Source organism: Kogia breviceps, chromosome 2, assembly GCF_026419965.1.
Source record: "Kogia breviceps isolate mKogBre1 chromosome 2, mKogBre1 haplotype 1, whole genome shotgun sequence".
NCBI lineage: Eukaryota > Metazoa > Chordata > Mammalia > Artiodactyla > Physeteridae > Kogia > Kogia breviceps.
In genome coordinates, this window is record NC_081311.1 from 193523214 (window position 1) to 193542524 (window position 19311).

Genomic DNA, 19311 nt, shown 5'->3' on the forward strand with positions numbered 1-19311 from the left:
TGTACCACAACTACTGAGCCTGCACTCTGGAGCCCACAAGACACAACTACTGAGCCCACGTGCCACAACTACTGAAACCTGCATGCCTAGAGCCCGTGCTCCACAACAAGAGAAGCCACTGCAGTGAGAAGCCTGTGCACAGCAACGAGGAGTAGCCCCCGCTCTCCACAACTAGAGAAAGCCCACGCGTAGCGACGAAGACCCAACACTGCCAAAAATAAACAAAATAATTTAAAAATTAAAATAAAATATCAAAAGTAAATACAATTAGCTACCATTTACAGCATACCCACATGAATTCATTCTTATAAGAACCCTATGAAACGTAGATGAGGAAACTGAGAAATTAAGTACTTTTTGTAAATTCAGTCTGTTAGTTAGTAAAGGGCATAGATTGGATTTATTCCAGATCTAGTAGTGCAAAGTAAAGTAACAAATGGATGAATAAAAAATTTTGTACCAGAAGTTCAACCAAGTCTTTGGGGAAGCTTAGGCAGCCATGATCTCATTTATAAGATCATTAAAATTTAGGTTCCTGGATTAATAAGGTCCCGTGCCTTATTGCATGCTCTTTGAGAAACATAATGCTCAGGCTCTTTGAGAAACATACTTAGGTTTAGGTACCCAAGACTGGTTTCATTTGCTTTCTCCTCCTCCTCCGGTAGACCCACCTCTGCCGAGTAGATGCCTGGTGTGAGCCGTGTAACAAACAGCTCTAGTTCTAAGACTGTGTCACTTTGTGTGATATCCAACTACTCTCCCTACCCCTTCCATCAAGACAGTTTCCTGATCAGTGCAAAATTGTGACATTTAACTAAGCCAGACTATGAATGGCAATCTCAGCTTACCTTCAGATGTGATCATTATTTTATGCACTTATTTTTAGTCCTCTGTTCCTATCGCTGTTGTTCTGTGTTATGCCTTATGTCTTTAACACCTTGAAGACAAGGTTAATACTTGTTTTGTTTATTTCATTGTTAGCATAGCTTTGCATACAATTAGGAACTAAATAAATTCTTATGGTGACATTGTTTTTTTGTAAGCCAGAGGTTTATTGATTTATTTAATTTTATTTCATTTGACTATCTTAACATTTAACCAGTGTGCTGGATTGTTTTAATTTGCAACTATACAAAAATGATTTTTTTCGTTCGAATAATTTTGCCCAAATAAAGAAAATTGGATAATCTTAATACATAATTCTTAATTTAAAGAGATGATTTTTGATACATGATATAAAGTTCTTCTTTATGTAATTCTTGGTATATCTTCTTTATCTTATTCATCATTATATTAGTTACCTAAAAACTGTGCCATTACTCTATACATAACTGATTTGCTCTTCAGTTTTGTCACCTTCATTTTTGGTGAGAAGTGTATCTAGTAAAATGATTGATGAAGACTGAATGGTTGAACTTCGGAGCCTCATTGGGCTCTGGTACATGGCAGGATTAATGCCATTTTGCATTCTATGTTTCATAAAAAATTTAGAGTTCTCTGCCATTGGATTCTGGAAGTACACATTACTGGAGCATTTTCTGAGAGTTTTTACTGATTTTGTGGCCCGGTAATTGCAGGTGATGTACCGGCCAAATGCATTCCGAAATGTCTTGTTGAAGAGGGTGTAGACCAGAGGATTCACCCCTGAGGAAACATAGCCTATCCACACAAATATCTCTAGGAGCATTTTGAGAGTAGTCTGGTTGCAGGAATCACATAAAACTAAAGTTATATTTGTAATAAAAAAGGGGCACCACATAAGCAAAAAGAGGAAAAACACAATCCCTAGAACCTTTGAGGCTCTCTGTTCATTGGAAATGGTCTGCACTGACTTTTTTCCTACTGTGGACGTTCTTCGCATAAGTATGTCATCACTTGCATTGGGGAGGGTTTTGTCCTTGTGAGAACCATCCAGCATTGCCACTTTTTCTGGTGATGAGCAAGTTGTTTCATCCCTTTGGAAAACTGTGGACACAGTCAACCACATTAGGCGTTGAGGTGGCTTGTTTTTGACCAAGTAAGCTTTCTTCTGTAAAGCATGGATAGTGAGAAAGTAGGTGACAATCATGATCACCAGAGGTGTAAAGAAGGAAGCCAATGAGCCAAAGAGCATGAAATTGCCAAAGCGATCCTTTGTCAGCCCACAAGTGATGTTGTTTGGGTTACCTACATCAGTGTCTATACCTTTAATAGGGACTGGAATGGCAATGCCTAAGGAAGAAGAAACAAGATAAATTGAGTTACTTTATGACATTTGACTCTTAGATTAGGTCCTTTTAAAGTTTATCTTACTGACTTTACCCTATTAGTGTATTGTAATTCCTGGTACCCACAATGCAGAATCTGTCAAGCAATAAATCAATGGAAGATTTGACAAATAGAACCTAAATAAGCAAACCTGCTGGTTTTTTTGTTTGTTTGTTTGTTTTGGTGGTATGTGGGCCTCTCACTGTTGTGGCCTCTCCCATTGAGGAGCACAGGCTCCGGACGCACAGGCTCAGCGGCCATGGCTCACAGGCCCAGCCGCTCTGCGGCACGTGGGATCTTCCCGGACCGGGGCACGAACCCGTGTCCCCTGCATTGGCAGGCGGATTCTCAACCACTGCTCCACCAGGGAAGCCCCAAACCTGCTGTTTTTAAAGAGATTGGTTAGTGGTTTCAGTTTTATAATTAAAGCTTCCCTAAAACCGTAGTGTATACATGAAATAGTAGAGAATGTCTTCATTTATTCTCCATTTCTCATTATCTATTTTTGTTTGTTGATCTATCCCAAGTTAAGGAAAAGAATTCAGAAGAGAAGCTGCTTTTATCTTAATATCCAGTGTGGTTGAGCTAAAGAGACTTAAGAATACATTCATGCAATATCTTAATTCTGAATAGATACCTATTTTATAATCTTTGAGGTTACACAGTTTTGTTTAACAGACAGTTTTATCTTTTGATATTTGTGAATGTCTTTTAACCTTTTCTTTCTGACTTCTTAGGGAAAACTAAGGGTTCATTGTTTTTTTTCAAATGCTACTTAAAAATTTGAGAGCGAGTGGATCATGAAATTTACTTGCTTTTTAATTTATTTATTTATGGCTGTGTTGGGTCTTTGTTGCTGCATGCGGGCTTTCTCTAGTTGCAGTGAGCAGGGGCTACTCTTCATTGTGGTGCGCGGGCTTCTCATTGCGGTGGCTTCTCTTGTTGCAGAGCATGGGCTCTAAGCACGCGAGCTTCAGTAGTTGTAGCACGTGGGCCCAATAGATGTGGCTTGCAGGTTCTAGAGCACAGGCTCAGTAGTTGTGGCGCACAGGCTTAGTTGCTCTGCGTCATGTGGGATCTTCCCCGACCAGGGCTCGAACCCTTGTTCCCTGTATTGACAGGCGGATTCTTAACCACTGCGCCACCAGGAAAGCCATGAAATTTATTTCCAAGATTGGAGGTTCCTCTAATAAAAACGAAAGAAATGTACCTCATGCTAATTTTATTATACTTTAAATACCGTTAAGTAGGTATTTAAATATGACCTTGTTTATTAGTGAAATAGCTTATTAGCAAGACAACACAAGGGTTAACCCTAATCCTTTCCCTTTGAAACAGCAAATACTTTAAAATAAGTCTGAATTAATTGATCTTTAGACACCTCTAGGAAGTATCATGAAAGAATTCACTTTTATGAATCTAAAAGTACTCCCATCTGCATAGCCTTTTTATGGTAACAAAGAGACCTTGACAAGAATATATTCCTCAAACCCTTTCTAATGGAGGCCACTGCTTTTTCTGCTTTTCCTCAGGTATAACACCAGGAAGAGGATTCTGTATACTTTCTTTTCTACACTAGGGGTCAGCAAACTATAGCCCAAGGGCCAAATCTGGCCTGCCTTCTGTTTTTGTAAATAAAACTTTATTGGAACACAGCCATACCCATTTGTTAATGTATTTATTATATATGGCTGCTTTTGTTCTACTGCTGCAGAGTTGAGTAGTTCTGTCAGAACCATATAGCATCTGTAAGACCAAAATATTTACTGTCTTGCCCTTTATAGAAAAACTTGGCTGGCCCTTCCTCTACCCTGTTACTTCCAGGTAATCATTACACTGTTCTTTCCCCACCCCAGAGCACTTCCCTTTTAAAGTCTATTTAAGCTACTTATACCACTCAATTCTCCATCCAGATCATCTACCAACCTCCAGGATATATGTCTGTCTTCCTTAATGGTTTCAGCCCCTTGCTATAGTTTTCTATCCACTGTTAACCTTGCTATCATCTTCCATGACTTCATCCCATTTATTACTCTTCTAACACCCAATTTTATATTTCTTGAACTCTTCAACTCCAATGCACTCCTGAAGCCATCCATCCATAAGTCTGTTTAAAACTACCCCATAGGGACTTCCCTAGTGACGCAGTGGTTAAGAATCTGCCGGCCAGTGCGGGGTACACGGGTTCGAGCCCTGGTCCAGGAAGATCCCACATGCTGTGAAGCAGCTAGGCCCATGCACCACAACTACTGAGCCTGGGCTCTAGAGCCTGTGAGCCACAATTACTGAGCCCACGTGCCACGACTACTGAAGCTTGTGTGCCTAGATGCTCCGCAACAAGAGAAGCCACTGCATGAGAAGTCTGCACACCACAACGAAGAGCAGCCCCCGCTCACCGCAACTAGAGAAAGCCCGTGTGCAACAACAAAGACCCAACGCAGCCAAAAATAAATAAATTTTAAAACAAGAAAAACTGGCCCATATCTAAAATCATGAACTCTGATATTTCCCTTTATTGTCCTGCTGTTCTTCATGACTTCTCTTTACAGTTATCTTGACATCTAGTGCATCCTTCCTTCTCTTTTCACATTCCATTAACTCCCATCAAGGCTCAGGTTACCTTCCCAACCAGCTTGTTGGTCAGTGACATTTAAGTTTTCACTAGTATTTTTTATACCTTACCCTCTTATTCTCCTTTCGCCTTACTGTTGTCAGATGTTACCTAGGATAACTGTAAATCCAGAAGAAGAAAGTGAGCTCTTTTTTTTTTTTTAGCACTTTCCAGAATTTAAAAACTGAACTAACCTCATTATTTGCCTTTTCTTTTACAAAGTCACTAAATTGTCATTGGTTCTACAACACAAAGTGTGATGAAATGAAGATGGCATTGATCTTGGCCTTTATGCTAAAAAGCTGTTAAGTCTTTAAGCCAACTGTTTAAAACCTCTAGGTTTCTTTTCTCGTCTGTAAAAGGAAAAAGTAGATTTGTAAGATCCTTCTAAGCTGTAAATTTGGGGTCATCTTTTTATTCTTTTCTTCTTGTATACTTACCACTTAGTATTAGTCCATCTTCCTGAATGCAAAGATTCTTTTTCTTATTTGTCTTTGTGTTCTTAGTACCTAACATATCATAGGTACTCTATAAATTTGATCAATTTATAAATTCATGTCATCCAGCCTTGATTGAGGTACCAACAGGCTGTTTATTGGCTTGATTATATTTCAGTTTCAATGTTTTAATTCTCTTAAGGAGCCATTTCTCCTATTTTCCCCTCTACCTTTGCCCTATTCTCTCCCCCCACCCACCCCCTGCCTCCACCCTACCCCAACACACACCATTTTCCTTTCCTTCTCCCTTATCACACTGAGCTTACCAAAAAGGTATTGGTTGTTTGACATGAACTACTTTAGTTTTCCTTCTCTCCACTCTAAATTTTGGCAGTTGTCACCCATCCATGCCCTTTCCATAGCTTCTTTTTTAGGGGCCTCGTCTATCAATCAGCCTCTGTCCCCAAAGCTAGCCTTTTCTCTCTACTTGCAGATATCTCCATTCTGAATAGAGTTTTCCTTGACCCTAATTTCTTCCCAAGCCAGACTAGTAACAGTCCTTACTTTTACCTCCAGACTTTTCAAAAGGGGGTTGGCCTTGGTATCTTTATTCCAGGAATATAAAGGTCATTTTCAATGTCTTGCTTTCTTGTTTTTTTCCCCCAGCGTTCTTTTTTCTGATTAGGGAGAGAAGTCCCATCTTTTTCTTGCTTTCCTTTTAGCATTTTCAGGTCTCTCTTGATTTTTTTTTCCTCTTTCAATTTTTCCTTACTAGGAGAAAGTGAGTCTGCTGGCAAACAGTTAATGATCATAGTAACCGTTGTGAATCTGTTTGTTTTTCTGATACTAACTTACTTAAAAGATTTGAGTTATCGTTTATGCTGTACTTCATGCTAAGATACTCTAATATAGCAGCTATAATTGAGTATTAAACATGGGTATAGGGGCATAAAACAGTTTAGAAGAAATATGATTTCTCCCCAAAATTATTTCTGAATATCATCTGTATCTCTCTTAAAACTTGTAATTCAACATGTTCAAAACACTTAAGACAGTAATGCCTTTAGTCTGCGTACATATTGGTTTCCAAGGTGAATATATGAACTTTGATACCTGCATACAAAAATTTTGGGTTCTTTTTGTTTTTGTTTTCCTCTTTTCCTATTTATCTTCTTAGGTGTGATTTAAGATGCATTTCATTTTTTAAAAAATTGTTACTTTAATAAAATTTCAGAATTCTGCATGCTACCCAGACCTTAATGATCGGTTGACAAATATGAAAACTGTTTTCAGATTTAGTCTTCTTGCATGTCAAAATCAAGCCTTGAACTTTTCTGCTTTTTCACACTTCTTGCTGATAGTGTACTTTAGAAGCTATATGATGAATGTAATGTTGTGAGGAGCTTGTATTGGTGTAATAGTGTCTTCCAGGCCTGGTAATCTCCTAGCCAAATGGAACCAAAGGCTATATACACCACCCCACACCCTGACATTCCCCACATACCTATTGCAATTAACCACACCACTGTAATCTTGATGAATGCTGTAGCTCGTGAGTTATATTGATTGGCCTGGATTGGCTTTTTGATGGCTATGTAACGATCCACTGAAATGGCACAAAGGTGCATGATGGATGCAGTAGAAAAAAGAACGTCAAGAAATAACCAGGCAGGGCATAGAACGAGTGGGAGGGGCCACATAGCCTCTGAAAGAAAGAAAAACAAAACAAAAACATATTCTCCTCAAAATGGCAGCCTTTAATCTGCAGTTTCTTTTTTAAGTGATACATATATTTTAACCTTTTTCTGTATTCATCTGAACTTTTATGACTTAAGCTCCAAGGTAATGTTTGACTTCAGATAATGGAGTCAATAATATTATATACGTTTCTGTAGATGGTACCCTTTAAATACATTTTCTGTTTTGTATAATAATTACAGCTCTTTTCCTAAATCAGTTTAGCATTTTTAGCATTATTTTGACCTTTGCTCTTTTGTGTATTCCTTTTGTGATCTTTTAAAAATGTATACAGTGGGCTTCCCTGGTGGCGCAGTGGTTGAGCGTCCACCTGCCGATGCAGGGAACACGGGTTCGTGCCCTGGTCCAGGAAGATCCCACATGCTGCGGAGCGGCTGGGCCCATGAGCCATGGCCGCTGAGCCTGCGTGTCCAGAGCCTGTGCTCCGCAACGGGAGAGGCCACAACAGTGAGAGGCCCGCGTACCACAAAAAACAAACAAACAAAACAAAACAAAAAAATCATTTACCAAATAGAGGAAGCAATATAATGTGGCAAAAGGAATATTAGCATGGCAGTCTCATTGAGGCCTGGGATTTTGGCTCACTTCTAACATTAACTAGCAGTATGATCCTTATTTATAGCAAACTCTGATTTGGTGAAATAATTAAGTGGAATGACTTGAGTTTTCCTTTTGACAGAAATAGTTCTTAAATAAAGTTTGCAAAAGGAATGGCTTCAGATTATTCCAAAGAAAAGTGGGTTGTTACCCTTCCAATATAGTCCATCCTTCACTCTAAGCAAGGAGATGTAATAAGCAGTACAGACTTTGGTTTAAAAAGAAAATCTCATTATTAAGCATAGTACTTTATTTAACAAATTCTTATTTAAAAGGCATTTATTCTATACCTCATACAGTCTGAAACACTTTAGAAATATTAACTTTTTAAAAAATTTCAGGTTTGGGTTATGATAGTTTTCCAATAAATTTACTTATACGAGTATTCATATATATATGAATGTGATAACACTATGCATTATACATATACTCACTACTAAATTTTGCATTCTTAAAACAACTAAAATTTATTATAGCGTTTGTCCTAGAGTATTTCAATTAGAATCCATTTTACAAACACACACACAGATTTTAGAACTTGCTATAAAAGCAAATTCCTCCTGTATAGAACAAATGTCATACATATGAGATTATATAAACCCTTTTTATGGTTTAATTGTATGTCCACTGACATGTAAACTACTTTTCCTGGTTTTTGCGAGTATATCTGACTTTGACAGGTATAAAATGATTGAGATAATTGAAGGGGCAAACCAAGATAACTATCTCAGGATTTCAGGGCACCAAGAGACCCTTTAGTTGTAAACTGTTTAAATTCAGGAAGCCTGAGGGGTGGAGAAAGGTTAGTATTCCAGACCAAAAATAGACCATAATTTAAGGAAAGAGGTTTTAGATAGACTTGAATATGTCTTTTTCAAGATTCAAGTAGGATCTCAGTGAAAAATATTTGGATACTTCACAAAAAAAGGTAGGTAGCAAGGCTGACAAACGCACCTTTTGGTGCCTTCTGTTTCCAGAGTTGGTATGTGGCATTCTTAATAGGAATATTAAAATATTTCTTTTTAAAACAAAATCAGTATGAATTTTTTATTGAAAAAGAATAAATGCTTCCTTGGTACTTGGTTCCATGTTCAGCAGATTCTTTCAAAAGGATTTAAAGCATTAGGTGGAAGGAGTAATTCATACTTTTAAGTAAATTACTTTAATCAGACTTCTCCTACTTCACTGAATTGGGGGTGGGGATAATGGACAGAGATGATAAATTATAGTCATTGAGCTGGAAGAGACCTTAGAGATTAATAATCATTGATTTTGCAGATGAGTAAATTCTGGTACAGTTAAGTCTTTGAATATGAGAGGGAGCATTTATTTATCAAAATTTAAATGTTAATTGAAAGTGTTCTTGGGCTTCCCTGGTGGCACAGCGGTTGAGAATCCGCCTGCCGATGCAGGAGACACGGGTTCGTGCCCTGGTCCGGGAAGATCCCACATGCCGCGGAGCAACTAAGCCCGTGAGCCATGGCCACTAGGCCTGCGCGTCCGGAGCCTGTGCTCCGCAATGGGAGAGGCCACAACAGTGAGAGGCCCGCATACCGCAAAAAAAAAAAAAAAAAAAAAAAAAGAAAGTGTTCTTTAGGGCCTTGCTACTCAAGGTGTGCTCTTCAGATCAGCAAGGATCAGCATCACCTAGGAACTAGTTAGAACTGCAGGCTCTTGGGCCTCATCCCTTAGGTACTGAATCATACTGCAGTTGAAGGAAATACTGAGGTGATCTGTATGCAGATTAGTGTTTGAGAAGCACTGCTTTCTTGAAAAGGTTGTGTATTGAGTTTGCTGGCGTAGGATAGGCACTCAGAATTCCTCATAGAAACGAACTTATGGAAGACCACTCAAAATAAACAAAGAAAGTATGGCAGAGAAACTTGTGTTTAGAATGAATCTAATCAATCAGACTTTCTCCCTCTTAGCCGTAGTGTTCAGTTTTCCTGTTAACTAGTGGAAAAGGACCTTGGACAAAGGCAGCAATGTACTCTTTGACCTGAGCTTAAGCAAACTTATGGTCTAGAGTGGAAAGAATCATATATGACAGATAGTTTTGCAGTGGAAGCTGCTTGAAGTGAGGCTTCATCTTAAACTATCCTGAAGTTCAGATTTAGAACTGAGTAGGAAGTAGAAAAAGACTCAAGCCTAGAGCTACAACCAGAGATGTCAATCATAGTTAAGGATTTTAAAAGGCAGATGATTAATGTCTTTTATCTTAGGCTTCCTTTTTTTAAATGCATGCTCTTCATCATCTTTTAAAGTGGGTTGCTAATAAATTTAAACTTGCCTGTTTAGCTATTCTAATTATGGATTATATTTTTTTTAATTAAGGTCTGGAAAATTCTAGTCATAAATCTAGTAGCCGTGAGTAGGAAGCCACAATAGAATTCTCATATGAAATGTACATGTCTTTGGAATTGAACTGCCTGACCCAGATACTTCTAATTGTGAGCTAAGAGGGAAAGCTCTTTAGTGCTGGTTTTAGTTAAGCCTGTGAAACCTTCTTAGCTTCCTTTTCCAACATAATGAATTTATTTTATAAACTCAAACTTTGGAACAGAGTTTAATATCCACTGATAGTGGATATTAAAATTAATGCAGATCATTAAAATTTTATTACTTGAGTGCTTTCTTAATTGATAACAGTAGAGATGTTGAAATGTGATAGAGAAATTTAATAAAGAAAGAGACTGAGGTTTAGAATTAAGAGTGATGGATCTTTTTGATTAACCTTTCTGATTCCAAGTTTCATGAAATACTAGTTAATAGACTGTTTTTATGAAACTAATATAAAACTAACATGACTGCATTAAATAGAAATCTTATACAAAGCTAAAATAATTGCCTAAGTAGAAATCACATAATACAATAATTTATACAAGTTAAAAAGAGTTCTAGATATTCTCAGTTTATAAAAGGACTTTTTCTAGTCCAGATATTTTCATTCTAAATAGTATTAATTTGATAAGCTCAAGGTCAGAAAAGTTTTTCACTATTCAGAGTAACTGAAAAAGGTTAACTTGGTATGGTAAGATAGGTTAGCTATTCAAAAACTTATTTTTATTAGGAGTTTTAATTTGTTTTAATGTTTTATAATTTCATTTATTTGTCATAATGTATTACGTCTAACTTATTTCCGTAAGAATGTAATATATTATTTTAAATGGAACATAGAAAGAAAGAATCTAAGGGAAATAAGTTATCAGGTACTTAAACTAAATTAATTACTGCTGGGGCTCTAAATTAGACTTTTTAAAATAAAAGCTAATACATAAAGGGGAAGGAAGACATTTAAATTGTACAGTATTTGTTGTCCCACAAAAAGAAAGCACACAACATTTCTCTGAAGAACAAACCCCATTTCCCGCCTCGCTGCCCTATCCACTTCATTAAACTCAAAGAGGAATTTACTTCCAATAAGGTTTGAATAATGGCATTTCTTTGGGTGCCTAAAATAATTAAAATTATAGGAGCAAAACAAGTCTTAGATGAGTCTTGGATCATGGACAGTTCGTTATTTATCTAAAAATATTAGTAGCACAAATACCTTGTTTAAAATGAAGACTTGTGTGCTGTAAGTACCATCATACATAAGGGGTGGTAGAATTGCCGTTCACTTACATACGTTTCTATTTGTCTCCCAAGGAAGGTTCAGTAACTTCTTAGACCTATGTCTAATATCTTCCTCAGAAAAGATGTCTGGCAGTCATTTCAAGGATTCATGCAAGTATTGGTTAAGACCCACGTATTCTGTATCATTTAATATGAAATATAACCTTAAAAAAATATTGGGTTCTGCCTTGTCCGTAGAGAAAATTCTATGGCCCTCCTGTTAGATCGAGTTATTTAAGATATAAATGTTGTCTTCGCCAAATATTATAGTTTTGGTTGATATAATTTCTAATTTCATTTGAGAAAGCAGAGTAACAGAGGTTAAGAGTGTGAATTCTAGAATCAGTTCTCCTAGGTTCAAATTGTATCTCTGCCACTTATTCCTATGTCCTCTCTTGTAAAATGGGGATGATAATAAAAATACTGATTTTATAGAGTTTCTTTGAGGATTAAATGCAATAATACATGTAAAGTGTTTAGAACAATATCTGGCATAGAGAAAGCACTCAGTAAATGTTAGTTCTTATTACTATTATTGTTTGACAGAAACTAGCCAACTAGCCCAACCATTAAAACACTCCCACTTAGAAACAATGAGCCACATCATCAGTATAAAACCCGGTATATTTGTCTTCCTGCCTGCTGTAGCAAGAGTGCGTGCATCCAATTAAACTTAAGACTGTACTTCAAAAAAAGAGCATGAGAACATGTTTAACTGTTCAACTTTTAATTAAATTGGTCATGAAAGTATGCCTTTTACTAAAGTTGAATTTTAACTATGTTATATATGTGGCCAAGAAGCATAAGTAACCTGTGTGCATTGCCAAACATTGCCATGCCTTTTTGTTTGTTTTTTGTTTTTTTGTTTTGGGTTGTTTGTTTGGCTTTCTTTCTAACTGGTATAAAAACCTGAATTTTTAAACCATAAACTCCATTTCTTGATGAGGTAAAACAAATTTTCATCTGAAACCTGCTTATCCTTTGGGTAAGTTTTTAGTTTGGAAAGCTGAGTTATGTCATTAGTTTGGAAAGTAATTGACATTAATCTCTAAATCTGGCACGTAAAAGATTTCCCTTTTGAGGATTTAAAGACTATTTTTAAAGCCATTCCAAGAGGACTGTGTTCGTTGAGGTAAATAGTTCATGAATGTATTGGAGCAGAACAAATCCTAAATGGCTCTAATGTCCAAAAAGGACATAGTTTTCAAGTACATGTTTTTTTTTAATCTCAGAAATTCTTACGTTTCTATATTTATCTTCTGGAAAAGACAGACCTAGATCAGTGCTTAAATTTTTATTACGAAGCTTCTGCTTTGTTTTTGTTATTCTTGTTTTTTCATTACATTTGAGCATATGAGGTATCCTGGGGTTAGATGTCCAATATAGTGTTTTAAGCGTTTCAAGTGATTTAATACTTATGAAAATTTTTCCTTGGTTTTTAAAAATTTCCACTTTCCAAAAAGAAGTGCCTTTAATTGCTTTGCTCCCTCATTTAAGAATTAAGTAGAGCAGCATTTCACTGCATAAATGAATAACTGATTTTTTTTTTCTTTTACTGCTATACATTTATCTCATCTCTGGTGAAACTCACATCCAAACTAAATCTTATATTTAAGTATATAAACCCTTTGCCTGTTGTACTGATACTTGCCAATTATTAGTGCCTAAAATATGCTGGGACCTACTTGACAATTTCACGATATTGGCAATGGAAGATGTAGCATAACCATTTTACATACAAGGTGATTGAACTCTGATATGTTGTTAAGTGACTTGCCTAAGCCAATACAAGAGAACCAGGATTCAAAGCCTAGGGTATCTTGCTTCAAACCCCCATCTTTCAGCCATTTTATACACCCTCTTTCAACTGTACTACAGATACTGTTTCAACTTACAGATCATGAGACATGGATTACAACTTGTTGTAAATAAGCCAATAATGACTAATGAATGACCAAATGCTGTATTTTCTCCCTTTACATTTTTAATCATTTATTTCATGAGAGAAGGCAAAGTTCAGAGACGTTCTTAAACTGTGAATCATCTGTCTTTTTTATATTGGCATATGATGTTCTGTTTTCCTTTGTGTCCTACTCAAGTATTTCTAAGCTAAGCAACTTCAAGCCTTATGTTATAAGTTACTAATTTGTGATCATGATTTTTAAGAATTATAGACAAGACAGTAAAAAACTGGAAAGTAAAGGTTAAGTCCAATGCTCCCAAAGAGGAAGAAGTGACAGAAAAGTTGATGTAGCACAATTTATTTGAAAGACCTGTTATGCCTGCCAGTCGTAATAATCTTGGAAAAATAGAAATTCAAATAATATATAATCAAATATTATACAAATTATTGGTTGAATAAAATGTTTCTCAGTGTAAAAGCCACTTGAAAATTTTCAGTGCTCTACTTTTTTTTTAAACTACATTTTATTAGAATATAAAGTTTCAGTGTTACTTTCATTGAATTTCCCTAAGATAACTAAAATAACTTACGTCATTCATAGTGGTAATTAGTTTGTTTATGTTTACAGAGCCAGGGACACTTTTGTTTGTACAGACTTCAGAAGTTCTGAAGATTATCCCTATAATGAGAGAAAAACACACAAAATCTGCTCCTGCATTTTAAGATTACAGAAATTCTTATAAATGCATTAATTTAGAAAATCTTAGTATATGTTAACACATGAAAGGCTATCAAAAAATCTTAGTATTTGAAGTCAGGTCCCCATTTATACTATGTTCAGGTCCCAATTTATGAATGCATCCTTTTGAAGCTTTTTAGAGGGTAACATGCATTTTCTCATACATTTTCTCATAGAAATAGAATAATGTTTTCAATAATGAATCAATGCAGTAATATTTTAAATAGTGGTTAAGTTCCCAGGTTAGTTTATTTTTAAAAATCTACTAACCTTTCTATATAGCTTAATTACTGATAGTAGAAGTGTTTCAGTCTAGGAAAGAGTTTATTTTGTAATTAAAAATTTACAGTTGAAAGAAGGAAATGAGGTTAAAAATGTAATAATTATTTCAGACATAGGAAGACATTCTACATATTGTGTTAAAATATGTTGGATTTTCTGCTGACTCTTATAGCTAAGACTATCTTGGGCCCCAAATATTTAAATATAAACTTAGTTTTCAGATGCGGTATACTTACTGTTTTCCTGTGGAATACATGGGATTATCACTGTTGTCTGCTTTTGTGTTTTGTCAGCTTACTTTAATGCCATGAAACTTTGCCTTTTAAGATTCCTTAACTGTTTAGCTGTTGATTTAAGTATCTACCACAGTATTTTGCAAAGACTAATAGATGTTTGATGGACTCATGGATTTTAAAGTTAAAATTCACTTCAATCTCATTTATTCAACATAATGTCAATTAAATTTTGTGGTAGTATGAGACGAGCATTTTAACATTTTTTGTACGCCTAGCAAAGCACAATTTAAAGAGTGATATGACACATTAAACTGTTGTGTGCATGGAGATAAGAATTTGAATCAATGCCTATACAGTCTTTACCATATATGCATAAATGTTCCTGCATAATCCTCATTTATTTCTTTTAAACTTTATTCAGAATTAAGATTGTTTAGGTTCTCCTTTAGAGTAAGATTTCTTAATTATTTTCCATGGTTATGTGTAGCACTAGATTATTCAAAAGGTTGCAAATTTGTAAAAGGGAGGGGTATAGACAGGCAATATTAATGATTAGAGAGTCTTCTAAAGCAGAAAACCTTATTCATTACTGCATGTCCTGCCACAGAATTTAAAGCCTGGATAAGTGTTGATTTAGAATGGGAAGTTTTAGCCCATCACCATCTGATTTATGGGGGATCAAGTACTTAATTTTAGATATCTTTCTGTACTTACTTATAAAAATAACATTTAAACCTGAATACAATAGTTTGAATGGCAGTTTTTCTTCACCTTCTAATATATATTCTAGTTAATAAATTTTACTTCTATAACCTGAAATACTATCTTCACCATATAAGCAATTCCAAGAAGCCCTATCTGCTACAAATAATCATTTTTCTTAAGCAATTAATGAATGGAATATCAATTAATGTCAAGCATTAAATAAGTTAAATATTCTCTTAATGCTGATTCTTAAGAGCCCTCATCATCAGAATTATTTGTGTTTACCCAAATTCTCTAACTAGAGATGATATGCATGAATAGGAAACTACTTACATCATTTTAATATCGTTATCTTTTTTATCGATGTTATAACTAAGATTTCAGTTCTAATTATATTTTAAATTATTGTAATAACTCAAGTTTTGATCCCTTATTTTAGTAACTTAGAGGTCTGATTCCTCTAACATATATCAAGGACACAAATGGTCAGAAATCATAAAAATTAAACAGATGGATCATCTCTTGAGATGCTCTGAGCCAGACCATTCCTTCAGCAACTAAATATAGATTTTTGGTAACAAGACACATGTGTAAGACTTGTGTTTAAGTCTTAAGTACACAAACTATAAAGAGATAAGACTTTTTAGAACAATTCTAATTTAAATTGGGGTTTAGAGATTTATATTGGAATTTAGTGATTCAAAGACCTTATTATTAATAATTAACCCAGCACATTAACTGTCACAGCAGTGTCCTAGATATTGCTTTATCAAGAAAAAAAAAAGTACTAGTAATGGGGTAAAGTATAGGTCTGTTCTTCACAATAATTTTTAGGTAATGTATGCAGAATATATGAATATTGCTAACTTGGATGACTTTTTAAATGATTTTGTTAGGTGGCTGAGGAGGGAATGGAATTGTTTCCAAGAAATTATTTTTTGCTCTTTAAAACTGATTATCAACCATAGAAAATGATGAAAAATGAGGGACTGTTTACTCACTGTACCTTTAAATAGTCCAAGTCCATATTTAAAGATTAAATGAGTATCCATTTCTCTAATAGTATACCATAGTTCGGTGGTTTGATGGCAGGAACGAAGTGAAATACTTACCAAACATTATTGTCAAGAGGGCAATCGGCATCACAAACAATCCAACTAGCAAATCAGCCACTGCCAGTGACATTAGGAAATAATTGGTAGCATACTGTAACTTTTTCTCCAGTGCAACAGCCAGAATAACAAGGATGTTTCCACCAATTGTGGGTATTATCACCATGAGTATCAGAAGAGCTGCCCAGTGCAGCTTATTTCCCTGTTCCTCAACAATCTGTTTCATTTCATCTGGTATCGATTCTGTCTGTAATCCAGACCAGTTAGAAGAGATCAAGTGGTCAAATGAGCTCTGCAAAATGTGCTCAGGAATTGTGCGTTGTTCGAGTATTCTGTAAGAGAGAGCCATTCGTTGTTTTTCTTTAATTTGATCCGATTCCAGACAGTGGTCGGCATGGTCAGTAGCTAAGCTGGTCATCTGCGTTTTTAAGCCTTAATACCCATGCCAAACACTCAAGGCCAGAGTTGACTCCTTCCTTAAGAAAAGAATTTCAAGTTCTATAAAATGAGAGCATACATACAGTTGTCCATGTCTGTAGGTAAGGCCCAAGTGTTTAGTATTCTGCAGAGGTTCAGGTTTCAGAAGGCTTAGTGAAAGAAACTGATAGCTGTGAAAAAAAAAAGACTATTTTTGGCTTCTCTCTCTCCCTCTTTTTTTTTTCTTGTAGTGGTGGAGTCGCTTTTGAATTTGAATGCCAGAGAGTTCCCCCTAGATATAAAATATGTCAATTGCATTATTTTATTTCTTTATTTTCAAAACCCAGTTTAAAAAAACAGTTGAATTTATTAGTAGCCCCTCCCTTCTCAATAGGTCTCTTGTGCATTTGTGACAATGCAGCAATCCTCATAAACGTATGCCTGGTATGCTCCAATTAATGAAACGAGATATATTAATTTTTTCAGTGGTATAATAAAAACCTAGGTGTTTCCTGACCCTTGAATGTCTTTTTACCTTTACTTTAGAATATGTACAGAAGATTAGAAACATCAGAACACCAAATGGTTCTGAATAGAACTTTTCATACACACTGACCATCTACCTAGAAACACTCCAGGCCCCACTAACATATAAATAAATAATTTATTTACCTGCTAGGAATCCTTAGTTGTAATTGGGTTTTGTCTGAGCAGGTTTATTTTAATACTGATATAAATGCCATTTTTGTAAAACAGTTTAGAACTCCTTTAGTTTGAAAGACGGGGAGAAAATAAGTATTACTAGAATCCAGATAATTGTTTTTACTTATTTCATCTTTCAAAGAAAGCATGTTTCTGCAACAAATATTTTCCAAATTATGTTTATCGCTTTATGCCAAATTTGAACCAGTTCTTTTTTGGTTTTAAGTAGTAATTTTTTTCTTAACCTTCCCAGTTTCCGAGGGAAGGGGGGAAGCTGAGAGGAAGATTAAATCATTTATTCATAAAATCTACAAATCCCACATTAAAAATCTCCCCTTAAACATTTGTAAATTTTTCATTTTGGTTTTTTTTAACCACTGAATAGAAATAAAAGATTATGGTAGCAGAGTTTGTGAAGAAAGAAAAAAATATAAAACTGTTTAGATCAACTCTATATTTATTTGTTAAATCCTTACCTCTTGCTTGCTCTTTACTCTCCCAAGTATGTCATCTTATCTGCTCAGTAGACCTGCTTGCTGCTGTGACTGAAGTCCTCCTCCCATTGACTTATTCTGAGCCTCCAGCACTGGTGCTTGAAAGCAATGAAACAAATGTGTTGTGTAGCTGTAAGCGTGCCAAGGAGGTTATTTCATCTTTGATACGTTCATTTTTAGAGAGTAGCAGCATTCATTATAATTCATAAAATCACTAGTTAAGTATGTTGAACCAGTTCATGACCCTTTTTCAAGTTATATTCTTAAGAGCTCTGTTTAATATTGGGGGGACTGTAATAAACTCTGTCATTTTAGCTTAACGTAGTTTTGTTTTAGATTAACCCTAGGCTGTTTTTCCCATTTGAGAAAGAATAAGATACAATCTAGAGATACTAGAGCTTTAATTCTGTGAAGGTTCTGCCCAGTGAACCTTAGAGTGATTTCTAGAGCTCTGATTTCTACCAGTGAAACAAGATTCTTATCCAGCTTTTATGCCTTTCTTGTGGAACACAATTAATTTGCTCTGGTTACAACCTTATATAGAAGAACACAGAAAGGTTTGAATTCTGCATGCTTACATAAGTTTTAGAAGAGACTTTTTCATTGCTTGCTTTTAAAAAGATGGCCTCTGGATTTGGGAGTTGGTTCATTGGCAGTTTTGTGTTTTTTTTTTTTTTCACAGATATATTGGGGAAAGTATGTGATATATAATGAAAATATATTTCTGCCTTATTTCAGAAATTTAGTGTAAAAGTCTTATCAGCTATTCTATCTGAGTTTTCCTTAAACTGTAAGACTAGCTTAGTACTAGAACTTCAGCATTCTCAAGGTTTCCTTTTAAAAGATCATCATAGGGGACTTCCCTGGTGGTCCAGTGGTTAAGACTCTGCACTTCCAATGCAGGGGGGCACGTGTTCGATCCCTGGTCAGGGAACTAAGATCCCGCATGCCGTGTGGCAAAAAATAAATTAAGATCATCATAGATTGCTCATATTTTTAAATTGTTTAATTACTTCTACATTGGCAACAGCATTTATACCCTGTTTCAAATTTATATTCCTTACCTTGTGTGAAAGTTATTGGAAAATATTTTGTTCATTTCAGTTCTACTGAGCACTTCAGATTTTATTCAATATTTGCTGTTTTATTTTAACTCAAAATTCAATATTTTATAAGAAATATTTACTTAAGAATTTTGGATGAAAATGAATAAAATAATCCTCAAGAACAATCAGATGGATTTTAATGTGCCAGAATTCCTCTTCAAGACTATGAAAATATCTTAAAATACTGCTTTATTCTGAACCACAATTTGACCCCTCTGCTCATGCAGGCAGATAGGTATCTGCAAAACAAGTAATGTCAGATTGAAAATAGCATCATTATATTTAATGAAAAGACTTGTATGAAAGAAACCTTCATTGATTTGTGTTTACAGATAAATTTATTAAAATAT

General features: G+C 35.3%; 2 protein-coding genes across 4 annotated transcripts in view; one reads left to right on the forward strand and one right to left on the reverse strand.

Annotated features, from left to right (window-relative positions):
* PSMD1 (proteasome 26S subunit, non-ATPase 1) overlaps positions 1–19311 on the forward strand; it is a 106802-nt gene that overhangs the window by 33889 nt on the left and 53602 nt on the right. The gene's annotated exons all lie outside the window — the stretch shown is intronic.
* On the reverse strand, positions 885–18308 carry HTR2B (5-hydroxytryptamine receptor 2B). Of its 3 annotated transcripts, none has more exons than XM_067027166.1 (4): positions 17838–18308; positions 16243–16951; positions 6800–7000; positions 885–2211 (listed from the first exon to the last, which is right to left on the reverse strand). In XM_067027166.1, the coding sequence occupies exons 2-4, from the start codon at positions 16658–16660 to the stop codon at positions 1322–1324; spliced, it is 1509 nt and encodes a 502-aa protein (XP_066883267.1). In that variant the 5' UTR covers positions 16661–16951; positions 17838–18308; the 3' UTR covers positions 885–1321. The 3 variants fall into 3 exon arrangements, with proteins under 3 accessions (XP_066883267.1, XP_058909636.1, XP_066883268.1); XM_059053653.2 differs by having other exon boundaries at positions 1039–2211; positions 16243–16850; positions 17838–17953; XM_067027167.1 differs by lacking the exon at positions 6800–7000 and having other exon boundaries at positions 1040–2211; positions 17838–17947.